At 43.2% G+C, this 27,668-nt stretch overlaps 1 protein-coding gene across 7 annotated transcripts; it reads right to left on the minus strand.

Annotated features, from left to right (window-relative positions):
• Positions 1-1,206: 1,206 nt before the first annotated feature.
• arhgap44a (Rho GTPase activating protein 44a) lies at positions 1,207-27,292 on the minus strand. 7 transcript variants are annotated; one of them, XM_031867670.1, is made up of 23 exons: positions 26,955-27,291; positions 16,244-16,283; positions 15,587-15,706; positions 15,371-15,447; positions 15,098-15,209; positions 14,840-14,916; positions 14,579-14,693; positions 14,335-14,403; positions 14,073-14,154; positions 13,462-13,589; positions 12,660-12,771; positions 12,091-12,172; positions 11,827-11,907; positions 11,452-11,565; positions 11,273-11,364; positions 10,530-10,713; positions 9,691-9,708; positions 9,400-9,588; positions 7,782-8,294; positions 5,980-6,125; positions 5,483-5,884; positions 4,781-4,832; positions 3,677-3,758 (listed from the first exon to the last, which is right to left on the minus strand). In XM_031867670.1, exons 1-22 carry the CDS (start codon positions 27,005-27,007, stop codon positions 4,825-4,827), a joined length of 2,814 nt encoding a protein of 937 aa, XP_031723530.1. In that variant the 5' UTR covers positions 27,008-27,291; the 3' UTR covers positions 3,677-3,758; positions 4,781-4,824. The 7 variants fall into 7 exon arrangements, 6 of the variants coding, with proteins under 6 accessions (XP_031723528.1, XP_031723531.1, XP_031723529.1 ...); XM_031867668.1 differs by lacking the exon at positions 4,781-4,832 and having other exon boundaries at positions 1,207-3,758; positions 26,955-27,292; XM_031867671.1 differs by lacking the exon at positions 4,781-4,832 and having other exon boundaries at positions 1,207-3,758; positions 5,810-5,884; positions 26,955-27,290.
• Positions 27,293-27,668: the final 376 nt, after the last annotated feature.

Consider the following 27,668-nt stretch of genomic DNA (forward strand, 5'->3'; position numbering starts at 1 on the left):
CAACGTCTCTAAAACGCTAACTTTTCCTGAGCTCAGAATGAGAGCCCTGCATGTTATCAGCTTTGTGACGATGCATTTTTCCAGGTGATACAAGAGTTTAAGAAGTGGGAGAATTCTCTCAACCCATAAAGGAACACTTCATTCTTCCGTTTAGCAGAAACATTTAAAGTCACCAAGTTTGGAGATACATGTTTTCACTGGAAAGTGGAAGGGGAGGGAAAACTGTAATTTGCTGAAATGTAAATGTAATGAGTAAATAGTACAATATTTGCCTCTGAGATGTAGTGGAGAGCTATGAAGTTGCATTACATGGAAAAGAGTACTTTTTACTTGAGTAAATGTACTTAAATTCCACCGTTGGATAAATGTAGTGGGGTTGAGTGCATTAGAAGTACGTTTTTTCTCCAAAATGAAGCAGAGTAAATGTGGCCAAAGACAGAAATACTCATACATAAAGTACACATACCTCAGAATTATAATGTACATCCTGACTGTTAGTCCTGTCATCAGGGATCATCATACGCCCAATTAAAAACAGATATTTTTTCCAAGAAAACACTGAAATAAAACCCACATGAACCAGGTGAGATTATTGAAAATGTAGAGTTTAATATATATATGTATATATATATATATATATATTTATTTCTGACATTCTGATAAGGATTGCAGGTAGGCTTCACAGTACACACTGTGTTCCACTTGATATGCTAAGCAGAGGAGGAAGGGGTGGACATGGTTGGCTTGACAAGCGGCAGGTTTTGTTTGTACACATGTAGTGAAAGCAGAAGGAGGCAGTACATCCACAGGCAACATCCACTCCTCTACCGTATTGCTCAAAACCCCACGAAGGACCATTTATTGTGATCCACATTCTCCATCTCTACATTTCACCCCTTTTACAATCCCTAAAAAGACAGTGATTGACACAAAACGTGGATTATCAAAAGACTATCTAAGCGCATGCATGACACTTTTTTTTCCCTCATGTAACCCCTCCCCCCACAAAATGTAAACAAATTGAGCTTTACTTTAGACCAACTTGGTGGTGAGGTGATACACCTGGTCTACAGTACTTAAAATGCTTGATAAAACTATTTAAGAGTGTACCACCAAAAAGGTGGCTTCTGTCATGCTCTTGAAAATCGGCGTAAAGTTACGGGCAGAAATTAGATATGAAATTATGACTTGTGTTGTGGGGGAGGGTACAGGTGTTTTATTATTCTCAGAAGCACAACAATCAAACCTAGAATGAATATGAATGCATGCTTTTAGGTGGCTGTAATTTCCAGTTATGATGCACAAAAGCATTACAGTAATACTGCACTGCACTTATAACAATACATGCCAACAGGCCCTAACTAACCTTCATCCAAATACAAGCTCTCATTTGCTTATTAGTTATTACAAAATCAGATAGCCTATTGTTTGAAATGAGCGAGTCACATTCAGTCTGCACACAGAGAGAGAAATACCCCTGCCTCCTCGTATAAATGTATGGATCCAGCACAGAAAATAAAACCTCTAGTACACATTAATTATGCCTATAGTTCCAAAATAACGACCAGAGTGAGGGCACTTGCAATTGTTGTCAAATAATCACCACGACGATCAATATAATTATCAACGTCACCAAAATCGTCATAGAGAACACACACTGAGGCATACCATTGATCACTTTTGGAGAAAGGTGAATCTAGAATTCATTTTGTCAGAAGAAACTCACACATAAAACAAAACAGAAGAAATGAATTGCTTTGCAATAAAATGAATGGCTTTCTTTTCTGTAGGCTAGGGAAGGGTGACTTTGACCACTTTTTGGATTGAGGTGGATCAGTTATTAACACTGTAATTGCACTTTAATTGACAAAATCATAATCCTAAAACATTTTTTTTATGGAATTAAAAAAGTGACACTGCAGCATCTGTTATCTGATGAACTCGAACTGTTTCTGATTAGTTGTCTGCAGTGAGAATAACAACAAGGGACTCAATTTTGTTTTACATTTTTGCAGCTGATACCGCAGGTGTGCCAAATCTAATTACGCATTCGCCTTTCTAATTGACTGAGCATATATTTTTAGTCAGTCCCACAGTATGTTTGGGATTACATTTATCATCATTGTGAATTAATTAAACGGTCAGAGTGTGCTAAAAGCAATCTAATTATTTACACAGGAATCTATTAAATAACTGATTAATAAAAAGGAAAAGCAGAAAAGATAGGGCATTGGTGTGCAACTCATTCGTGCTCGAGCAGAGTTTGAAGTCAATGCTCGGGAGTCAGAATTAGAAAAAGCACAATTCTAGCAGAAATAAGCTTCTGCATTTCTGCTGCAGCACCATTGTTACCTGGTGTTAAAGTAAAGCACTATGCATCTACAGTAAACCTGTTCATTGTGTGCAGGGACAAAAATAACAGCACATTTTTAATCATTACATTTTCTACACATGATAAATATCAGCACATATATTATTATTATATATATATTCAAGATATGCATTTTACATATACTTTTCCTCTCATATTTATATACATCAATTTTTGTACAGCCTTTGTATTTACACTAGGGGTCTAAGGTCACTGAACCTGAAGCACTTGAAACAAAGTTAAGAGAGAGAATCATACGAACCGAAAGGCAGTGTAGTCATCCATCCATTCTCATAAAGCTGTAACAGCACATGGGTGGTCTAAATGTACTCCGAGGACAACAACAACAACAGAAACACTCACACAAAATAAAACACTGTCATTCTGAGGCCCTCGATCCGAAGCAGTCTGTTCATATTGGCTTGTCATGCAAACACATCGTGGTGCTTTTCGTCAAAAAAAATTGAATTTACAGGAACATTCTTCTCATACTGTGCTGGTATAAAGTGAGTTAAAGTGAGCTTACCTGTATGAAGGTAAATGTTGGATAAAGAACTACAGTTGTAATATGTGATAAGAGAGCGGAAGTAAAGACTGGGAGTGACAATAAGAATTAAACTGCATGAAACGTTTCATCCTGCATGCAAAACCTGTCTCTACGGCTCAGCATTTTTCCTAATGTGCACAAAGCTTGAATACCCTGTGAGCAATATAACAAGACTACTCTCTGTCTCTCTGTTTCACCCTGAGGATGGGCCTTGCTCCTAACTATGTCAGGCTCTGAGTTTCCCTTACCAATAGTTGCACAACTTGTGAATATCATATTGCAATTTGATTGCATGTTCTAATAAGGCAAAAAGAAATTGGAAAACTCACAGAAATACAGACCACTGCATCAAACAACAAAGATGAACAAAAGCAAAGCAAAAAAAAACAACAAATAAATTGAAAAATCTTAATGTAATAGTCATCAATATTCCAGTCTTTCCTCCTAAAGGCAACTGTTCCTCAACTATGGCATTTTGGTGTTTTTTTTTGTAGTCACATTTATGTACTAGCGAGCGATTGTAAGATTAGTTTCTTTGCAGCCTGTAGCAGATGTGTTCGAGTTGTGGTTTCAGGTGGGCATTGGTGAGGCCAATTGGTGTTTCCATCAGGCCTTGGTGGCGACAGTTAAGAGTATGTACAGCCACAGGGGTGCTGGTAAAGCTGTGATGCCTTAGGGTCATAGGTCATAGAGTGGTGCTCTGTGGCTCCTCCTCAGGCACAGCGTCCCCCTCTGGAGAGCCTGTCACTGCCACGGACCTCCTGCAAGGGACACCGCTGAACTCATCGATGAGGCTGTCCAGATTGACATTGATGGAGGGGATTTCATAATTGAAGATATCTAATGGTGAGCATGGTGGGAGAGGTGAGTATGATGAGCAGAATGGTGGAAATGTTGATGATGAGCAAGAAGAGGAGGAGGAGGAGGAGAAGAGGGCATATGATGATGATAATGAGGTGTAAAAAACGGAAGAGAGCAGAAATAATATTAATCTTTTTGAGTCTGAACTCATGGGAAGTGGCATATGACGTCTGTAATCAGTCAAATATATGTGCTTCACATTGTACACAGGGATGTATTAAGTGTGTTGCTAGTTACACTTGAACAAGCTAGTGTGGTATGTCACAGCTTCTTGTGTCTTTTGAGACAACAACAGATATCTTCTCAGATAAAATACAATAACAGGTCAAAATGACTGCACAATGACACCTTACTGTACACGTTTACAACAATGGCCAGGTAAACCAACACAGAGGCAACATGATGTATGTGGAACTCTGTGGAAAAGTGGCACCAAGACACCAAGTGGGCTTGAAGTAACGATGGAAATCTAATAAGGACCGGATACAGTATTTGCTCTAAATATATTCTAATGTGCTGCTGCATTTACTGAAAGCAGAGACTGATGACTACTCCTGTGTAGGAATGAGATGGAGCGTGGCAGTGTAGTTAAAGGGAGCAGAGGTTATAAAAAGCGATGAACCTGCCAAAGGGGGAGAGGGGGTTACCTGTGGCCCCCCCCGATACCGGTGGCAGGAGCGTTAGAGGGGGATGTCTGCTGGCACAGGGCTTGGTACGGGGAACGAAAGGAAGGGGACTTTAAGATGGACCTTTGTAAGCGACGGCGTCTGCAATGTGAGCGCAGTGTGGTGCACTCTGGGAAGTCCTTAAGCCATGCATTATCGGTTGAACTACAACACCATGCAAAGAGTCAATAATAGCCACGGAAATAGCGAACATTTTCTGATTGAGAGCAACAGGTAGGTATGTTTGAGGCAGGCTGCAGGAGACCCCAGAGGCAGCCACAGCACGAGGCCAGGCAGTGAGATGGAGCGCATGGGGGCGGGGACGGTCTGGCTTACCCTAAAAGTCCCCCTCACACTTAGCCCACACTGAATCCCTGGCCTCACACAGCTGCAAGGTACACAATAGTAGCAGGGGGGGGGACAAGAGAATGATAAATATTGCAAAGTGACAGAATGATTGGTAGATAATGACAGAACACCTAATCATCAGACATCATACTGTAGCTATAAGGTGGGGTTTGTCTGGCTAGGTTCCCGTGCCTGCTACGCAGAGAGAGAGAGAGAGAGAGAGAGACTGGACTGGTGTGTAAGCCTCTGACCTACCTCTGCCATGTGGGGGTCTGGGTAACACAGATAAACAGAGAGCACATGATGAATCTAATGGCAACTTCCATACAAGCAGGACGAGCTATGCTTCTCTGATGTTTCTACACATTACCCAGAAACATCATCACATAACACAAGCAATGAATACATAGGTCAAGGAGATTTGCTCACTACGGTAGCGCGAAAATGCTAATATTTACATAATTCTCAGGCATCTGTGTCTAAAAGGCAACTTTTATTAATTCAGACATCCGTTTGGGAGCAGTCAATAAAGGGGAAAGGTATCTTTTATATCTACAGTGACAAGTCCTACAGAGTCCTACACTCGTCCACCGTCTCCATTGGACAGAGCCACAGCGAGTCTGAGAGAGGGCCGCTGCAGCCCCACCTGTGGTGGCGGAGGGGGAGTTGTTGCCAAGGGCTGATGTTTACCTGTAGACATGCTCTCCCCGGGAGACAGTCCATCCAGGAGGCCCTGCTCCAGGGGCTGGGGAACTGGGGCCATGGCCGGGCCAGTGAACCCTAGGGGGGCTGTGGGCGGCTGAGGAGGGGGCAGACTGGGTCTCTGCCTGGGCTTAGGGGCGGGCCGCGACTTGGTGAGCGTTCCGGTCAGGGAGGGTGGGGACGAAAGGGAGTGGGGCGCCCCCAATGGGGTCTGCCCAGGGGAGGATGGGGGCACTTGCCCTGGAGGGCAGGCCAGTCCATAAGGGGAGGGGGTGCTAGGAGGTGTGGGGGACAGGCTGACCGGTGACGGCTGACCTGTGGACTGGTCGGACATCCCGCAAGACTGGCTGTAAGGGACCTTGGGAGGCACAGGGGCCAACTTCTTGGAACCTGGAAACATACAACACAGTTACATTAGTGTTAAAAAACGAAAATGTATTCACTTAAACTGAAGAAAGCAGGCTCAGATTGAGAGATGTGCTGACCTTTATGCAGGGTGTGTGGACTGTGCTCTGTGGAGTGCAGGGACTGGCTACTGCTCTGAGGACTACAGCTGGGGGGGACAGTTGGACCTGCCACCTGGATGCCTTTGTGTCCAATTACAGGGGAGAGCTCTTTACTCTTGAATGAACTGAAAGAGACAGCAAGACATTAGTGTGTGAACAGCAGCAGACACAACAGGTTTGTGAACAGTATCTCATGTACAATACCTCCGTGCCACAACAACCACTACCGCCACCATCATCATCATCGCCATCATCATTCATGAGTGTTTCACTATATGTAAGTACAGTGTTACCAATATTACTCAATGTTTCCTCAAACCCAGATCTTATGTCAAGCAAGGCTACATCAAGGTAAGGTAAGTATTTAGCCAGCAAATGGTTTAATCTAATCTATTTAAACACCTGTTAAATAACAGTTTTAGACACAAATGGTGCACATCAGCACATAAGTCCATACAACGAAGATGAAAAGATGCATTTGCAAAGATTTTGTCTTTTTCGTTGATGAAAATGTAATCGATCAATCAGGGACTCTTGTTAGTTAAACGACATTGGCGTGTCAATCACACTGCTGACAAACCAGATTAGTATTCCACCATTACTGTTACAAAACACATTTCAGTTTGAATGAAATAAAAAGTCAGTAAAAAAAAAGCTTCCACACATGTTTTTCACTACACTAGTCAATTGGATCAATTGTTGTTGTTATATCCTGAAATATATATACAGTATAGTAGCATTTTGATAAAAAAATCAAAACTTTAAACTTCTTTCTTCTCCGTAGAAGCAGGGGCTTATAATGATCTAGAAAAAAATATAGATGTTGAGAGACTCAACTACAGTTCAGCTGGACTCACAAGATTTCACACTTGATTTCTGACAAAAAACGCCACTGAGCTAAACAAGGTGTGCATATCTGTATCCAGCAACACATAGAAACAAGTCGTCTTCTCACTGTAAGATGTAAGTTTATCTGTATTTAATGTCTGCAATGTGGATATACTCAATAATATAGACAAGTATGGTTGCAAAACTCATGTGATCCAACACCCACAAAGAGCACCGATGCTGTAGTACGGTAGTCACATTTTTCATTACATGACATCTTATTAACTGTAGTCTCTTTGAGCAGTCTTTCCCCGAAAATAATCCATCTGAATGGGATGTCATGGAGCTACCAAATCACAAGAGGGAGCATTATCAGGCGAGCTTGTTCTTATCGCTGTTCTTATTTGCTGTAATGATTTCACACTGTCCAGTGTGGTTGTAACACCACAGACATATGAGTCAGGAAACTGTCACAGTCACTCCGTACAAACGCCGCACTTTGGGTCAAACTGGAAGATGCGCAAACTGTATGAAGATATTCTATACCGTACATACGGGACATAATTGCAAACACAATTCTACACATTACTAACCTTAAAATCTTTACTTCCTTAACAATGTTTTCCGTCTGCTGGTTAGTAACAAAATGCTGCTGTAGAATAAATACATTCATATGCTTTTTGACAGCCACAATGCAGCATTGTCCATGTATTTATCGTCTACTCAATACCAGCATGAAACCGAGCGCTGTATAAGCCAGTAACATCCTTTGTTGCTAGGCAACCCCTATGAGAGGCATCCCTGGACAACCTGAATGTTACAGAATCTGAGGGATGTAATTTGAAGGGGGAGGAAAAAAAAAAAAAAAGAAAATATGAGCCAGCGAGCTAGAGGAGAGATACAGACGCCACTCTGTGATGCATCCATCGTGGCCGTGGGTGTGTTGTATTTACCTAGTCAGCCTGGGGGGTCCTCTCTCTCGGGCACATGGACAGGCAGCCCACGGCGGGGGTGGGGGTGCGGACGAAGGGAGGCTAGGGGGGTTGCCAAGGGACTGGTCGTGGCGGGCTAGTATCAAGGAGGTTTTGATGTAGACTGAAGAAGCATTAATGTCCGGTGGGGGAGCATGCGACATGTCACCAGGCGGACTGTGCTTGGGGAAATGCAGACAGCTGGGTTTCGGGTTCGAATTGATGTCAAGTGACGAGGAGGAGGAGGAAGAAGAGGAGGTAGGGGGTGGGGCCGGGGGAGTGAAGCCAGACCAGCGCAGTGGGGGCGGGGGAGAGGCGGGGGGCTGGGACTCTGGACCCGGTGCCACAGGGCGAGCGCAGGGTGGGGGTTTGGGATAGAAGAGGTGGGGGGCAGTGTGGCACGAGGAGATGGGGTAAGGGGGGGGTGGCCGGTCCTCCCCTGGGGGTGGGTGGGCATGAGAGGTGTCCGGCCGATTGGGCGACACGTTGTCAGAGCTGTAGATATTAAGAGAATAGACAGCACAAAAAACAGCTCTAGTGACTGAACAGGGAGACGCATTGGAGCGATATAGGATAAGCTGTTTTGATGATTAAGGTGTTAGTGTGTTAGTTGGTCCGAAGCCAAAAGCAGAAGAAAAAAAGAAAGAAAAAAAATTGCATTTTAGGGTGGGCGGTCGGCACCAAGCTTAGCACACAGTCAGCTTAGTGCAAATACAAAGACAAGCACAAAAAAACAGCAAAGGAAAAGAAAGTTTTGTCGCCAAAGGAAAAGTGTAGGACTCTGTGATCACCTTGTGTCTGCACACTGCATGGAGCTGTGAGGATCTGTCTCTGAAGCCAAAGTGCCGGTCTGCAGTCTACAATATTATCAAGCCGAGCTGATGACTGAATATCTCCTCTCTGCTTTATATGGAAACCCTATCTGCCCGTATCGTACAGTTTATGACTTGTTTGCATTGCATGTCCTGCAGTCAGCCCAGGGCAGTGTGAAACAGACACAAAACCCTTTCATCGGCTGAAAGAGCCACAGGAGAAGTGGGGAAAGCCAGCCAAGCCAGAAGCCGTGATATCTTATGCCTGCAACACAGGCATAGGCAGCGACCATGAGGCGATTATTTGTGTGTTTAACTATGATAATCATACCAAAAAATGGTGAAAACATTCTGAGTGTCAAAAAGAAAAAGGAAATAATTCACGACCAAAGCTAAGAAAGCCAAGCCACAACAATGGGATATTGGAAATATTAGCATGCTCGCAAAGGACTTGCAGATTGAAGCTTAGTGCCATGTAAAGAAACAAAACTTCCAAACAGTATTTGGACTAAATCCCTTCAGAATTATAGTCTTAAAATGTCATTAACCCTTTTGAAAATTTTACCCACAATGACAGACATGAAACTGAAGAAATGCGGAGTGTGAGAAATCATAATAATAACAGACAGCGACATGAAGAGCTGCAAAATATTAGTATGATTAAAACAGCCAATGATCTTGATCACACAGAGCTGAGAAAGTTGATGATGACGATGGTGATGACAACAAAAATCAACAGGAGAGGAATGCGTGAGGAAGAGGGGGACAGCGTCTCCACTGGGACTTACCAAACCCTTTCTCCAGGTGGCGGTGTTGTGCACGGGGAAGTGGCGAATTCTCCGGGTTGCTCTGGGATGAGAGTGTCTGCGGGAGAGCCGGGGCCTTGCATGCCTGGAGGTGTGGAGGAGGTCTTGCGCACCAGCGTGCCCGAACCCTTACGAGACACCCAGGAGGTATCCATAACCCGGACACCCATACTGGAGACAAACACATACCCACAATCATTTATGCTGCATGAAGAAAGAGGTGAGTGGGGGTGGTGAGGAAAGAAGTGGGGGGAAAAGGGAATGATACAGTACCTTTGTATCTTCCTAATGCTGCGTTAGTAGGGGGAAGAGAGGCAAAGGGGATATGAGGTCAGAATGCAGACTTCACAACACCATACTTAACCACACAGTACACTGAATATGATGGGGAGGTGAGATCCACAGTGGCAGGGGGGAGCAGAGGAGACCTTTCAGAGGTGCACATATCTACTGAGTGCCAATTGTTTTTAAATTAAACCTGTTTGGTCTGAGAAACGCACAAACACACCGACAGACGCTTTATCGTGAGCTGCTAACTACTCTAAACAGATAAAAGCTATTTTCTATCTCCCCACATTGATATTATGGGATGCAGTAGATTTAGATCAACGTTTATAATATCACGGCCTTAGTTTTATTGGGGGTATTTGGGTGAAGGCATCGGTTTCTAATTCTGCCTGTGATTTTCCACCAGCTGGATGAATGACTCAGGCCAGGTGACGTGCTAGCCAGACTGTGAAGGAGGAGGTGGATGTGGGAGGATGGGAAGATAATACTGGAGAAATATTTCCTGAGAAAAAAAAGAGGCAACCAGCAGCCCTTCATCAGAGACACGTCGCCATAGAGACAATGCCACTCAAGGCAATTCAGCGTCATGTATTCAAACGAGAGGCTTCTCTCGTCCGGAAGAATCCTGATAACAGGAGTTGTATGTGTTGGACTTATTGCCAGTTGAGATATATATGAAGGGTCTAGAGCAATTGTTAATGTGCATGCACTCAAATATAATTCTTAAATATCAGATGCCTGAGAGGAGGCGTGGGTGGAACGAGAGAGAAGAGAGAGTGAGAGAGTGAGATGTGGGCAGCAGAAGGATGCACTTGGCATCATACCCATCCTTCTTGTAAAACTCCAGCATCATGTTGTCAGTGGCGACGCTCAGTGGGCGCCGGCTCTGGTCGTGATGCTGCTTGCGATCGGATTGGTCCATGTCTGGTGAGGGCATGGAGCTGTAGTTGGAGTTGTGGTTGGTGTGGATCGGGCTGCCGTAGCTGCCTGTCAAGTTGAATTCAATCTCTGAGGGAGGAGCAGAAACACCATCATCATACAGTATAATGACGGTATACTGCATGCTGATGCTTACTGTTTGCACAGTATATGAACAGGAATATAACTAGGAAATTGCTGGTCTACATCTTATTGTAACTCCACACTGTACTTGAGACGAGGTAACAGGAAGTGGTCCCTTATAGCGAGCAAAGAGCAAACACAGCATGAACTGCTTCACCAAGTAACTGTAGGTGTTAACATGATGCTGCAGCTTCGAACACATCGTGTTCAGATACCATGGTGTGTACATTACCTATGAACTGTTTTTGTTATGCTTCATTTATGTGTTTGTTGTGTTACAGCTGGTGTGTTTTATGACTTCATGGTGCAATGTGTTGTTTATGTGAACTGACAACCATGAAGAAGAACCATCACAAGGTATCGTCGTGTTCATATAAGGCTGAGCAAAATAAAATAATAAGTATTTAGTAGCTTTGATAGATTAATTTGGTCAAAACTGGCAAAATTGTGGGTCATACCCTACTATTTTGCTAACAGTATTACATACATAGTATGTGATCCCCACCTCCAGGGAAGAACCAGTCAGCATGCTGGATAATGGGCTCAATGATGCCCACAATCTGTAGGGACAGCGTGGTCATCATCTCTGTCATGTTCCTGGAAAGAAAAGAAAGAATTGAACTGCAGTATGACTCTCATGTGATAAGTTTAGTTAAGGTAGTTGTGTTAAAAAAAAATACATACGGTTCAGTGTGTGTCCAAAGCAAGTTAGGGCCGAGAACAATCGCCATGTTTCCAGGTGTCATCTTGTTTGCGTCTTGGTAGTCGCCCAGCCTGGCTAAGAACTTGGTTAGATATCTGTGGGATATACATAGAAGAGTATATTTCATACCTTATTTATTCCTTTTAGTCAGACATGTTAAGACTTGTTAAGCCACACACATCTATATAACTCTACAGAGATAATCTCATGATTAATTAATAATAATTATCATAAACAATTTTAATACTTGCCACTTGCATACAATAAATTGGTCTTCTTGTTTTTAATCCAGTAGAGCCATATTAGAACATGGCATGCACAAACGACAGGACAGAAAATGGGGGAAAGCGACTGACCTGAAATTGTTCAAGTTGTCTGTGGGGAGTTTTTCACACACCGCCATTAATGCTTGTAGTCTCTTGTCCATATCTTGAATGCTGGAGAAATAAAACAAAAAAACATTATGGTTTACTCTTGCTCCATTTCTTGATAAATGTCACCATTATTCATTTTGGCAGTTAAGACCCCTCTTTATAAAGACTTTGGACTATTTTCTGTTTTTCATCGAGGCCAATGGCATAATTGAAGAAAATGCGTTAAAGAAGAAAACAGCAACTCACTTTGAGGCCTGAATCCATTCATCATAAAGTTCAGTGGTCATCAGTGGCTCGGGGAGCTCACGGAGGTATGACTTTAGAGCCCCTTTGGGTGAGAAAAACAGGGAGAGAGGAGGGTTGTTTTCTCTCTTCAGAGTACTGGCGAGGCCATGTCCCACATTTCCCCACTCCCCTCCAGCAGGCCCTTGCAGCTAGTTGCAGCTGCCAGATTCATATCGCTCAACACAGATTTTATGCTAATGTCTCAAATGCACAGCAATATCAGAACAGAAAGCCTTCGGGAAAAGAGCACTGAGGGCAGAGCTGATGAAGACTGCACTATACTCGCCCGATGAAGAGCAACATTTTCCACCAACCTGGTCCAAAATCAATCGGAAAACTTATTTGCACTTGTACATTACAAATGACCTTTTTACATCATAAAAAAACCGGCAGATGAGTAAAAATAATTGCCTTTAACATATGTATTTTACAGCAAAGCCAGTTTTTACAGTTTTCCTGCCTTACAATGTGTAGGGGTTGTTGTTAAGGAAATGGGCTTTGAACAAGGCATTCGTGTGGGTGTTGTTCACCTGCGATGGCGTGTGGGTCGCAGGAGTACTCCTGCACATCCAAAACTCCACAGTCCAGGGACGCTTTCAGCTTCTTCAGCTTGGAAGCTGACGGAGCCACTCTGAAGAGGCCCTGCAGCCACACACACACACACAGACAGTAAACACATAATCATGTGTAATTATCACATCTAACATGATGCTGTACAAAAGTAAGAGCCTTTGTGGTGCATTTGACACTGGCTGATGATAAATAACACAGGAGAAACTGGTGGCTTTACATATTTTTGTCCATTAATGTATGAGTATATTTACTGTCAACCATTTTCCAAACCGTGAGATTTAAATTGATTTAATTGCCACAACAAACATTGTAAAGATGATGAGTAACCTCTATCTCAGAGCCATGTTTTCTGGTGCAAAGATATTGCTACTTGTCTTTTCTCTTCTTCCTCAACTTAAGTTAATTTGAGTTTGAGTCTTTCCAGTCTGACAAGGAAGCAGTCAGGTTTATTTACTGAATATGGGAAGTAACAGCAGCTCTATGCTTTGAAATGGTCATAATTTATGTCAATTATACTACGGATATAAAATGAATTTTATGGAATATTTGTGTGTGAAGGTGCACACACATGTAAGCAATGCAATGTTATCTTTTAAATACAAGGATCAATAAGGATTAAGTTTAAGCACCAGGAGTGTCTTTCATGGCACAGACTCAAGTGTGATTAAAGATGACTAAAATAAGCATATTATCTCACACCTAAGATTCCTAAGTGATGTGTCTGATATGTGTGTGTGTGTGTGTGTGTGTGCCCTCTACCTCCTCTTGCATGCCACACTCTAACAGCATTGTGACACATGCTTCGATGGGGAAGGCAATCTCTCTCCCACTAATATTCAGGTGTTCCTCCAGAGACTTGCCAAACGACGGTTTCTCCACCCAAGCCTCTGCAACACAAGACAGCGGCTTGAATCACAGTCAGACACAAACAAACCTACGCACCATAACGGCCTCTTCTCCTGAACGACTTTAGACCAACGACTGAACGTAAAGTTAGGAGGCAACGTTCATCAATTAAATCCAAACGGCAACCTAATGTGACTTTCAAGATTAGATCACAGTTCAATGTTTTCCTGCTGCCACATCTCTATTTCTAGTATTTCAATAGGAACATGTGACGTTGAGCCCTCTGTTTGGTGTCACACCCCGTTAACTAGCCGGTAGCACAAAAATGGAGGTGGATAATTATAGCCTAACGAGATCGTTATGTGACATGTCAGGGCTATTAACTCCATTCCATCTCATCTTAATATTGCTTCAGGTGCAGAATTGGAGCAGATCTCTCTCTCTACACACACACACACACACACACGCACACACACACACACACACACACACACACACACACACACACAGAGTATAAGCCTCACCTTGGTGAGCTTTAATCTGGGGCAGGATATTTTGAAGAATCTCTAATGACTTCCTGTGATATTCTGCTTGCGTTTCTATCAGCTAAAGAAGGAGAAAAGATTAAAACAAACAATCCCTGACAAAGTGTGTATCATGAAATGCTGTTTGTGTTATTAGATAATCTACAATGTTTATTGTAACCTGTGCTAATATGGAGAAAAACATTTTATTTGTTTTTTGAAAAGAAAGGGATCGGAAACTTTGATGACAAAATATACTTACTGTCTGAAAGTAATTTGCATAGTCTATTTCTTTGGCCACAAAAGTGTACATATCTGCTGACAATTGATCCTGAAACAGAAAGTAGAGAGCAACCATCCCATAAGAAATTATCCAGACCTACTAATATCATCCTGACACTTTGGTCAATTTGTATTTGATACATGAAGGAGGGCGTCAAATCAAATGGCGGGCAAAGGATCTGGAGGAGGGAAGAATATCTGAGTGGTTCCGATTGGTGACTCACCCTACAAATCTCCATCCGATTGGCTGCCTCCTCCATCTCCTCTCTGAGGGACTCGGCCTTGGCACCGGGCTGCAGCGTGCTCGGGTGACTGGATGACTTGGACGACTGCTGATATCTATGGGCATGAGGTAAAAAAAAAAAATGGCCACTGCATTGGATATGTCATACTTTCTGCACAAACATTTAAAATCTGACCCTTTATTTCAAAAAAATAAATGAACAAGAGAAGGTTGCAGCCTGGCTTTTAAATGTGGACGTCACCTTGCTCTAGCGGAGTCCATGTCTAATACAAGTTTAGCTAAGTGCTTCCTCTGTTTTTGGATGTTGGGAATGTCCACCTATAAAAGAAAATTTAGTGCATGATTAAAGTCAGGTCAGGGAATAAAAGAGCAGCGTTTATATGGTAAATGAGGACCATATTCTCCTTGTAATCCTTTAATAATCGGAAATAGAAAAGTGAGTGTGTGGCTCTGTAATTCAGTCATGTCAGGGAGGGGGTTTCTCTTAATTGGTGCTCACCTCAGCGAGCACATAGAGAGGCTCCACCACATCTCTCTCTATCTGGAACTCAAACTGGATGAGCTCCTGGGCCAACTTCTCTTCTGTCTCCCCACACAGCGTCAGCATCTTCCTGTTCGGTGACAGCCAAACCCAGAGTCAGAAGCAAGCACATACAATTAAAATGCAGACAAGCTTAATGAGGGCAGAGAATAATTCAATAGCCGAATCAATAATTTAAGATGACTCCGGGGCAGTGTGTGAGCAAAAGGCCTGTGGATGTCAGTTACTTACCCGAGGAGAGAGTCATCCCCCAACACTGCCGCCCCTTCTACCATACACTGGGCCAGGATTGTAAGCGGTAGTTTTTTCTGATAGTAGAGAGAAATAACATTACTAGAGCTTCTGTGAGAATCGTACACGACTATGAATAAATGTTGCTTCACCACACATTCTATCAGTTTGCATCAGTGTTCAGTGTCTGAGAAAATGATGGACGCAGGTACTCACAGAAGGTGACTTGACAGATCTCTTCTCCATATCAGTCCCCTGCTGACCCTGCAGGCAGGCAGTCAGCTTCTTGTGAGTGCTGTGCGTCACCTGCTTGACCAGATCCAGACGCTTCTCCACCTGAACACACACACACACACACACACACACACATCAGAAACCTCTTGGCATACCAACACATGCAGCCATGTAATACCACAGACACAGCGCTGCACCCTAATGCTGCGTTCACACTACGAGTGACACAGCAACATACTACAAGTCATGTTGAATGGAATCTGGTGACGTGAAGCTGCAAACTGACGCCCGACACTTAGTTGCTGCATGGCGGGCCTGGGCACATTACAAATCAAAGTTTGGCTGGTCTCATCTTTTTTTTTCAGCCCTCCAAAGACTCAGTGTAGCGTGAACCAATCATATGGTTTTGTTTCACCTTGTTCTGTTATTCCGTTGGCCAGTTTCCTGCGCTATTTAACGACATGTCTACGTTAAAGAGTCCTCGAGCAACACTAAATACATTATTTAATTTAACACGGCATGAACAGTGACAGCACTAACTGCTAGGAGACCATAATTCCATCAAGCACCTGTTTGCAGGTGTTGTGATCGTCCTCCCTGCTTAAACACACACACACACACTTTTACATCAAGACTCACCAGTAGAAGGTCATCGCTTAACACCTCTGTTTTCTCTGCCCTGTAAAGATAAAAGTGTATAAGGGTTAGGGTATCCGGGGAAAACTACATGCTAGCGTTGTTCTGTTTGAGCTAGAAGTATTAGCTCTGGCAATGAATGCAGCTTTGTGTACTGTAAAGCCAGGAAACTAAATGTTTCTTTTAAGTCACAGTGGTTGAACTTGTACAAATATTCTCCATCAGGTCACTCAACAAACAGCTTGTGATGGTGACTATTACAGATTAATTTTGTACACTTAACGTGAGAGCAGAAACCATGCTCGTAAGTATCCTTATCCTATTATCTTCATAGGCCTTTTAAAGAAAGTGTTGTTATGACACCCCAGTGGCGGTGTGTGACTTAAAATCAGGACAGGAGAAAAACCAACCCGTGATGTCACGCTATTTTACACTAGTTGGCTACTTATCTCTACTATTTTTAGTTCAAGTTTATATTTATGAATAATAGATTTTGCCAACATCATTATCAAATGTATTATAAAAAAAACATTTGTCTTCTTTTCTTGGGTTTTTGAACAAACCAAACAGCACAGTTTCCCATAATAATGTGAAGTCAAGATATTATCAATGAAAGATCTGCAAAGATCCTGCCAGAATTTCTTGGTGTGAGAGAAATGGCCTTCCCGTTGAGGGTCTGCTCGCTGAGGAAGCAACGCCCGAGGCTTCGACAGCGGAGCGGAGCTCTCCATTCCCTTCCCGTCGGCGTCCTACCGCTGCCGTTAATAGTGATTTACAAAGAGGTGAGAAAACATATTTTCAATTGATACTGAGATTTGTTAATGCTTTATTTAAAAAACAATTATTCGTTTTTATGTTTTGATCTCCCTCTTGCCTGTCAAATATAGAAGAGGAGCAACCTCCTGTGCCACTATGGACCGGCCTCTTCCTTGACACACATAATAATAATAATACATTTTATTTGTATAGCACTTTAAAAGGTACTCAAAGACGCTTTACATGGTAAAAACAGAAACGAAAGAAGTATATATAATACAAACAAAATAGATAACATAACATGGGAGGAAACTGAAATACTCTAACTGGATAACGTGAAAATTTTACATAATAAAAATATTTTTATAAGCACATTTGAGACACCCTATCCAAATATTGGTGTGTCGTTGCCAAAATGTTTCACAGTTGTGACATAAAGTCCCAGGCTAAGGCTGTATTGCATTGGATGTTGACTCATTCACTGAATTTTTGCACATCATCAATGTGGCAGTGCTCCAGAATGGGTGGGCCACATCGATGCACCTGTCCCTTTGGAGCATGTGTAAGTGTGCATGTGAGGACATGCGTTTGAGTGGCTGACTCTCTCAGTCATGATCTTAGAAAATCCGTTAGAAGAACACATTAATTATCAGGCAAACATAGTCATGCTGTAAACTCGCTGAAGCGTTCTAACACCAGCGTGAGCAAAACGAGCAGGACAGCCACTGACAAGGACATTGATTCAAATATGCCAGTTCCCACTGAGGAGCATCACATCCCACTGTGAATCCAGGAGACCGGGGACTTAGCCAAAGACTGAAGGAAAGGGCAGAGCTGCACTGCCGCTGAAGCAGATAAAACTACTCATCCAGAGTACTGAATGAGCCGTAAGCTCAGAAAAGAGCAGACCACTGGATATCATAAATACATGGTGTCAGCTCAGTTTAGACAGCTTATATTTTAAGACGTTAGTCCTTTTTGTGCAAGGATTCCCAACAGAGCTCAATATGCCTTTTATAATCCTCCAAGAAAAGATGAAATGGGCAAATTGTCAGTATTCCGACATCAATATTGGTTGTTTTCCAGAATTCCTTTAAACACACTTGGACACCAACAAAGCAGATATCTAAAGCAGCAATTCAGAACCTATGAAGACTACCTTATCAGAGTGGAGGATAACATGTGCTTCCTGCTCAAAAGGGCTGTAGACTAACAAGGGAGCCAACCTCCTGAAAATGAGTCAAAACCAGACCTGCCGACCCCCAGCAGCCACCCAGTGGTGCACACTTTCTCTCAGCGCTTCCCCTTCCTGTCTGCCCGACCTCTTCCTGCTATTGTGCCCCAACCATGCCAATGGCAATTGTGGATAACAGCTTTTTTTTGTCTCATTTGTTTAAAAAACGAAATCTGAAATCATTTTACTGTTGACCAAGAGAATGGAAAAGACCTCTATTATTCATCAGCCAGACAAATACACGTCAGTAGCACATAAATGAAATCCTCTTTTCATGTGGAATGCCTTATCACTCTGTCAAACCCAGTGAGATTGTGTTGAAGAGAAAAAGAAAAGAAAATCTGTTTAATGTTGACATGTAGTTGTGGATACATATTCCATATGTCATTGCCAGCAACAGAAAGCTGAGCTTTAACGATGTCAGTTATTAGAATCAAAGCTCTCGTGAGCATGGAACCATGGGAACTGGGTCAAACCATGTACCAATGGATCTTATCACAATCGGCCTTTTGGAAAACTGCTCTGCTCAGTGATGTAGGAAGAAAAGTACAGGAAATGTGTGCGTCTGTGTGCATGCTTAAGAGTGAAAGAGAGAATGTTGTAGAGGGACAAGTTTCTGGCATGATTTGTAAGGACAAGTGTGATAGCAGATTGCTGATTACATGACAAAGGGGGACCAAAATAACCCAAGCATTGCACCAAAATTTGGCTCTGTTTTGCTGCGACATTCCAACAGCCTCAAAAGATCTCTGAAACTCCATGTTCCATAAAAGAACTTGCAGGCAAGACTGTCACATGTACACCACGCTGAGTGTGTAGCCGGGATGTCTGCAATGTCTATGTGTCCTCACATTGGCTGGTTGAGGAGTCCCTTGGGGAGACTCTGGCGGGCTGAGGGACCCTAATAAGGGTCAACAGCACAGATAGGGCAGGGGCTTCAGCAGTGACAGGGATGTGGAGAAGCTACTCAGTTAGCGATGTTTGACAGAGATTCGTGGACAACCTGTGAGACTCTCTGGCCTGGCTGTCTGGAGCGCTTCTGACAAACTAAACAATATGACAGCAGCATATCAAAGTTTATATAGTAGGGGGGGGCATCCTATTCATATTACTCTTTCTTTTTGTGTCCTGTGAGTGTTTGTGCGAGAGTGGGAGTGTTTTTCTTGAAGGCTTGTCTCGTGTATACAGTCTACACCAAAAGGGTGGAAAAAACACAACTAATTTTCTCTTTAGAACAAGCGACACAAAGTTTCAACGCAGGCATGGTGTTGTAATTGACCACAATGTCACCATTTTGACTGTTTTGTTCTTTGAGCTGGTTTCTTAGGAGAGCAGTATCGTACATAACCGTCCTGTGAGACAAAATAACAATGCTGGAAAACAGGACAATGGGTACGACAGTTGCTCTACAACCTGATTCACAGCTAACTCGCAGGAGATTTTAGAGGTGAGGAGTGAAATTCCTCTCAGCAAATAATGTGCAGAATGAGCCCAGGGAGGAAAGTAAACACGTGGGAGAGTTGGCAGCCATGTGGGCGGTGTGCTCATGGAGGGAGAGGAAGACTTTGCCAGGGTTATGCCAACCATCTGCCACTTTGCAGGCATTCCTTTACCTGGAGCTGTTGATGACTCAATACAAACACGCACGCACGCAAATGCACGCACACACACACACACACACACACACACACACACACACACACACACACAAACGCACTAGCACATCTATAAATATACAGAATAATTAACTCAAGTCAAATGCTGAAATTTTTAATAATCTTTCAGACCAATACATACAATATCATTTCAAAAGCTGACAAAATTGTGCTTTCTTTCTAACAGCAAAAAAGAACTATACATTTCTGGAATGCAAAACATGGAGAACTGAAGGAAGATTAATTAGTTGAGATAATATTCACACAGACTATGGGATTATGGGCCAGAATTTGAATAACTGCTTCTTCACCTCTGGTGACATTAACAAAGTGCTGATAGGAAGAAGGAGGGTCTGAAACATCTGGGGTTTTGTATTCAAAGCTGGCCAAAGACAAATGTCATTTTATTGTGCATATTTTCCCAGTGACCTTAGACATTCCAAGTCATTGTAATTCCATAAAGTTGGAAGTAAAATGTGTGCACCAAATACCCAGTTGTCCGTCCAAACATCAGCGTCTCATTCCATACAAACACATATAATAAATACTTCTATCTAGAGAAATGTTAATGTTGGAACCCCTCATGCTCAGCCCCCCAGCACTGTGCATGGTTTATGAAAGCATGAATAATCCATGTTGACATAATCAAAATGTGAATAAGTTAACATCCACAGTCTTGAGCGTGTTGCCTTGTCAGCTAGCCAACTGTTGGCCGTAACACTTTCCGTCCACAGGTCCATCTGATGCGTCCGAAGAAAGAGAAAGTGGTCATGCTCTGGTTTGCTCACACTGCTAGCCTGGCTAACAAAAGAGCTTACTCTGGGCCCTGCAGGAGCTGTGCTAGATGCTAGGTCCTGTGCTGCGAGGGGAGGGTAGTGGAGCAGAATGGTGGCCCTGGGCCTCAGCAGGGCACCACGCGGCCTGGAGCAATGGCATGAGATCCACAGTCAGCCACAAACACACAGACACACATTCAAAAACACACTGCAGTGCTCATGCTATCTGCTGAATATTTCTCCATTTACTGCTTTCCCCAGACCTTTGCCTTGCAAACGCATCTAGAGGCCCACTCGGTTTCCTCCCAAATGACAAGGCGGAGGGCTGATGGGACACAAGGTTACGAAAACAGAAAAACCCACTTACTGTAGTTGTCCAGCAAACTAGGTCACAGTTCTGTTAAGTATGCAAGAATAACTGTGAGAGGAGTGTGCACACACAAGCGTGCACTGACACGCACACACACAAAGCACACACATGTCCAGAGAGGGAGTGAAGGAAAAGAGAGAGAGAGAGAGAGAGAGAGAGAGAGAGAGAGAGAGAGAGAGAGCCTGCAGCATTCAGCAACGTTTCACTGGAAACACAAGCAGTGAGTTATCTCTAATAACTTTATTCATGGTGAATAATCTCCACAAGAAGCACTCTATGACTTAACACTTGGCATCTGCCCGAGCATGTGCATACACACGCACACACATACACACACACTGCACCTAAATTATTTCAAATGGCCTGTAGAGAGCATCAAATAAACAACAGAATGAGGCAACAAAGTTGAGCAATACATGATTGAACATTGTCACAAGCCATCATTCTTTGTTAGTTCTAAAAAATAAATATTCTCCGCCATTTTTGTATTTAACATGTGAACATGTGGGCTGTCAAAGCCGAACGAAAGTGATGAAACAGCTAATACCAAATGAGCGTTTCTCTGCAACCAACGCAAATGAAGGATTTTAAATCCATTGTGTAGAAAAGGAAGATGAAGAATCATCTTCTGTAATTAAAGAGCAAGATTCTGAATGAAAAATAATGAACTCTTAGAATGACAGGTAAACAAAACAGGATATTGTTATTAGTGCTTCCTGTTTTGAGTCCATCGGCATTCCTGAATGGAAGGAAGTGGGCATGATGATGGGGAGTCGCCCTTCTCTTTTGCAGAACTTAGTTATTTCTAACAACAATACCACTCTACTGTAGCTATTCTCACGTACAGCTGTGCATTAGAATAAAGTGGCGGCTAACTAAATGTACGGTAGCTAAGGCACCACCAGAAATTAAAGACTTTAAAGAAACAGAAACCTAGAAAATCAATAAAGATTTCTGAATATTCCTACCGCACTAACTTGATGCAATACTGCTTTTAAATAGACACAGTTATTTCTTTTTATGAAAACATATGGCTACCTCCTGTGTTTTACCTGTGGCTTGCAGTGTCTATGTGCAGCCTATTAAATCCTCTTTAGTCTCACTCCTGAATGCCTCGCAACTTGAATTGCATCCGATTCATTTGCTGCATTTCAGTCAGGCCCTGAGGTCCCTGAGATCATGAGCAACAGACTGGGTCAACTCTGACACTCGTAACACATCATCACAGTCGTGATGGAACCAACTTTTAATATGCAGCAGGTCAATAGGGACAAAAAGGAAATCAAAGTGCAAATGAGAGTGTGTCGGCGACAAGCAGACGTCCCCAAAGCTGTTAGTGCATTGTTTCTTACACATGTGCTCATATCATACACTAGTGCTGAATTTGTAGTGGACTGCCAGAACATGGGCTCTTTTGATTGAATTAGCAACAGAGAAACGGAGAAAAAGCGCTTCTGTCCGATATTACATCATCTCTCTTTTGATGGCCAAAATGGTCCCCTGACAAAAGGCTCTTTATCACTAACTCTATCGTGTCTCTGAGAGGCACTGATGGGGTTATGGGGGGGGGGGGGGGGGGGTTATCAACATGGACCTCTGACACTCCCTAAATGGCACTATTCAAGTACAGCAATAGCTCTTGCTTCAAATAAAGATACACATTCTAGAACACAAGGAATGACGCATTCCTTATTGCCGATGACTGATGCCTCAAAACTACAATAAAACTTTTGCCATGGAAAGGCCTTGACTTGTTAAATAAAATGCTGACACTGTGATTTCCAGTCAGGATTTAACAATGTGATCAGCCAGAAACTATACAAAAGTGAACCCAGGAGAGCAGTGAATCACCTGCCCTGTGAAGGCCACATAAGCGAATCAAGGCAACGAGGTGGAGGAGGAAGAGAGACGGAGGAGGAAGAGAGATAGAGGAGGAGATGCTGCATTGGCATTCAACAGGGTTGCCTCTAACATCTCATGTTACCTGTCAGCTCTTACGCTTGTTTAGAGTCCCACACACATTCTTGCCAAGAGGCGCAGATGTGCAAATGCTGTGCTGAATGTAAAAACAGCCACGGCTGTTATCATTTATGCTAACAGAAATTTGTTTCCAAGATTAATATGGGATACATTTAGTATTAATGCATAGTATTCAATGTGCATGCGCATCAACATTCAAACTTCTTGCTGAAGTATACACAAACACGCACATACACAATTCATAATGTTTGCCTTGTGTCCTTCTCCCACTTTCTATGTGCCATTCGTGTAAACCCTTTCTTTGGACACAAAACAAATCTGTGAGAGAGCGCCACATTGTCAGACAGAAGGGAAAGAGAAAGAGGGTAAGAGTGAGACAATGCAGGCGAGAGAAAGCATCTTCAACTCATGTGCCAGCCCACAGACGGCTACCATTTTCTGATAAGTGCATCGTGGAGTGGTGAGCTAAAGCCAAAAAGGCATGAGCAGGAAGAATGTTATTACCGTAAACTGGTGGTATTGGTGAACATCACACAGGTGACTGATGCAGGGTGTGAGTGTGGGTGGGGTCGAGAGGCAATTTGTCAGGAGGTTAGGGCTAGTGACAGTAGGGATGCACCTTTTTCAGTACCGATACCTTCATCTGGGTTTTGGGTATCGTCCGATACCGACTACTGATCAGATACCAGTGTTTAATTAATAACCTGGTACTGGTAAGTTCAATTTAAACTGTGTTTTTTCTTAAGATTCTCTGACAGACTTACAGACTTGTGTCATGGAATCGTTTAACCAGGCTGTCCTGGACCTAGATAGGACAGTGAGTGAAGGGAATAGAGAAATAGGTCAAGAGAAATGGAGGGTGGGAGCTGGCTGGAGCAAAGTTATATTTCCCTGGCTCATTTTGTGTATGTGAGGGCATCGAAAAAATCACAATGCATATTGAAGAAAAACCCAACTACTTCTAAAAAATGTTTTGACATCAAGGAGATCTATTAAGGTTGAAACACAGGGCTAAACTACTCAAAACAATGTCTTTAGTTAACAAAAAACACAACAATTTTATAACAAAATGCACACAAAGACTCGCTTCAGAGCCGTGACACCCTGCTGTTCCCTCCCACTGTGCCATAACACATTTCTGTCAGCTATAGAGCATGCATGGCTGCACATCCTCCAGTATGAAGTCTTGCTCCACAGAGGTGATTGGTCAAGTTGACGATCACATGACATGGATCTCACCCCGACAAGCGGCAGCAGCAGCAGCAGCAGCCTCAGAGAGCCAGAGAGATGCTGAGACAGCACACCTGATCGCCAACCCCCCACTGAAGAAGACCTTCAATCCCCATCACATACTGTATAAGACATACATAAGAAAAACTCACGGTCATGCAGAGAGACTCGCCATTACAGACATGATAACACATGCCAGAGGGAGGTGGGTAGAATAAATGTCCACTGTTAAAAAGCATACGTGTTACCTCTCAATGAAGACACACTCCTGCTAATAACACTCACACAGATCATTGTTATCGAAGTCATACAATTTCCAACATGGACAGTCCGCTTATGTGGATTTGTTGAGTTGTTTTGAAAAGACTGAGGACTGGTCAGCGGTATTAGGGGCTCTACTGAGACTGCTGAGGATCAGGAAGGTCAAATACTCAATCCTACAGAGTAACCCTCATTCCATTTGGGAGATGGGTGACGCTTGAGTCAGCAGAACATTATTATCTGAAGCCTCAGTGAGTACGAGACGGAGCGTAACTATGATCGGCGAAATTGCTAATGAACAGACTTTTTCCATATATGCTAATTTAATTAATCTAATCTTTGCGGCGCCTTGGAACTCAGCTCAAATGGCAAACCAGCGGAAAGAAACTGAGCTCAAGTGTGAAGTAAAGACAGTAGAACATGGCAAAACACGTTTGGTGAGTGTTTACTTTAGGATGCCTGATTAATCTGCACAAACACACATTTGTCTGACCCCCCCCCCCCCCCCACCCGCTGATCCTGCACTAACAGAACCAGGCATGTGTGTGTGCAAGGACACATGCATCACACTGTCACTACATAATATATGCACACACACACACACACACACACACACACACACACACTCACATTTTTCCTCTATAGGTGGTGCAATCAACGGACATTATCACCCTTTAGGGCGCAGATATAAGAAAGAAGCTTTAAAAACTCAACACAACAAACTATCAAGAGAGAAGAAGGTAACAGTTTATCATGAAAAGCAAGATGTACCTTATGGTACTATGATTGTGTGTAATTTCAGCATGAGTGGATAAGTAGATAAGCTTTGTGTGGTCTGGCTTCATTCACATATATTAAACCTGCTGTCCCAGGATGGCACAGATTTGGATATTTCTTTCTTTCCATCTCTCCCAGTAAGACCAGACTAATGTTTGACACTGCTCACGGTCACCATAGGGTCAGATCTGTCACTTCTTGCCCCGATCCAAAGCTCAGCAGAGTGTTTGGGAGTAATAGTGCTAGCTGTGAACAGCACAGTAGGTACCATTAGCAAGGGGAATGCTGTTGCTCATGATGGTGTTGTGGTACAGGCAGAGACCACCTCAGCAGGTATAGCTGCTGCTGCTCCAAGACAGACAGCTTCAGAAAACAGGAGAGTGTGAGAGGAATATTATGCTCACAACAGCACCGGCTAAATGTGGGGAGTGCATGAACATGCACACAAACACACACACACACACACACACACACACACACACACACGCACAAGGAAACACAGCCTTCTCTGCTCACATGAAAGGCCCACAACCCGCTGGCCCACACACACATATCCAGAATCAAACCCACACACACTAATGAGTCACACAGAAGTAATTATAAAAAGACTGGAGCAGCCTGGAGCAACTGACAGTGATAGCACAAACAGAGCCTGCAAGGTGTGTCCCCCTCCCTTCTGAGTGCATGCCTCTCCACACAGCCCTGTGATAATAATGACCCACACCTCCTGGTCCTAATCCGTACACGGGAGCAGAGAACACCCTCTGGCCCCGTGTGGCTTCACAAGCTGCTATGTCTCCATGTGAGAGGAACGAACAGGGTGGGGGGGGGGGGGAGTGATAAACCCATAAGACCTGAGTAAAATGTACCAATTCATCTATTTCTAAAGGGATTTTAGAACCACGATGCAGGGCAAGTACAGGACATAGAAGACTGCGAGGAGAGGGATGGAAAATCCTCCCACATAAAGCTCTCAGTTGGACCTGTTTTAAGGAACTACAGTGGCATGATAAAACATGTGAAGGCTCATAAGATAATCACCATTATTCTAACTAAAAGTATGTTAGATAAAAGCCAGATGGGGAATACGACCTTCAGGAATTGACTGACTTGATAACCCACGCCTAGGAGGTGCTTCCCCTCCTCACAGCTGATATTACTGCGTAATGAAAACATTGCGCCTTTTTCCGTTTTCCCTCACGTCGCAGCCCACACCGCATCCGTCTGCATCACGTTCACCTACTGACAGGTTCTGTGACAGGAGGTGCATATAATCACACCGTAACTTCACAATATGCATGTTTTTCCACACTCCAGGGGTGATACCTTGTCTTTAAGAGGAGGTCGTCTCTCCGTGAAGGTCTGTGGTGCTGCGAATGTCTATATTTAATGTATTTCCGTGGGCAGGTTGCACTGGGGCAATGCGCCTATACACGCTGCCTATGCGGTAGCCTCTTCCAATGGTCATTACGCATCAATATGAACATGGGCTATTCTTTTGTTCCTTAGAATTAGTACGACTGCACTGACCATTCTCTATTCCGCATATTCAGCCTAATAACATGTCAAATAAATCATATTAGCATGGAGGTGATTCACATCTAATTGGGGCCATACAGGGGGTTTCTCCTCCCTTTGGCCCGGCGAGAATAGCGCACTGAAAGGGTTTGCATACCTTCCCACCGTTTGGTTGGCGAGCTGTCGCATCCGATTGAATTGCTTCTTCATCTTGTATTTTCTGCGTTAACACCTACAGGGGGAAATATTCCGCATTATTTCTCTCAATATAACGGTCCGTGCTCCACAGAGGCGCAACACAAAATCCAGTCTGCCACATCTTCCGTCCCTCATCGCAAACTGCCATCGCCAAAAAACCTACTCCAGGATTACATATTTTCAAATGATATTTTTACATCTACATTTTCCACACTGCCTGCGCAGGGATGCTGGACCAATTCACCGCGAGCACTCACAGGCAGAGCGCGACAGCAGTGACAAGTCGCGGCTGCGCAGCAATGCAGTGTGGGAAATGTAGTAGCTAAATCAAGGCTGACGCTCAAGAAAGAATCCAACCTAGCCGGTTCCCAGAGGGCTATGCGGCGTGATCAAATAGGCGTTTATTTTAATGCGTGTTTAAATCCCATTGTTTAGTCTATTTCAGCTGTTGAGTACAACAATGGAATTAATAATACATTTTGTCTGTAGGTCTATAGCACTTTAATTACCTGCAGTATAATGCTGCTCAAATCGTCCAATAATTCAAACAAATTCTGAAAAACATTTATAAATCCGCAGAGAGACATTTTCCTTCACAGATTTTCAATGATTACTTTAATGTGGTATTATTTGCTCTTCTATCATATTACGCCCCCCTGAAATAGTGGGATCC

This window comes from Anarrhichthys ocellatus, unplaced genomic scaffold (genome assembly GCF_004355925.1).
Source record: "Anarrhichthys ocellatus isolate YVR2014 unplaced genomic scaffold, GSC_Weel_1.0 scaffold40, whole genome shotgun sequence".
NCBI lineage: Eukaryota > Metazoa > Chordata > Actinopteri > Perciformes > Anarhichadidae > Anarrhichthys > Anarrhichthys ocellatus.

Coding starts and splice junctions, on each gene's coding strand:
- arhgap44a (XM_031867668.1), bottom strand. CDS start 27,007: ATGAAGAAGCAATTCAATCGGATGCGACAGCTCGCCAACCAAACGGTG. Junction 12,173..12,659: donor CGACCCACACGCCATCGCAG/GTGAACAACACC, acceptor TCTCACCCAAAG/GGGCTCTAAAGTCATACCTC. Junction 3,759..5,482: donor CGGGGAGAGCATGTCTACAG/GTAAACATCAGC, acceptor GCTCACCATTAG/ATATCTTCAATTATGAAATC.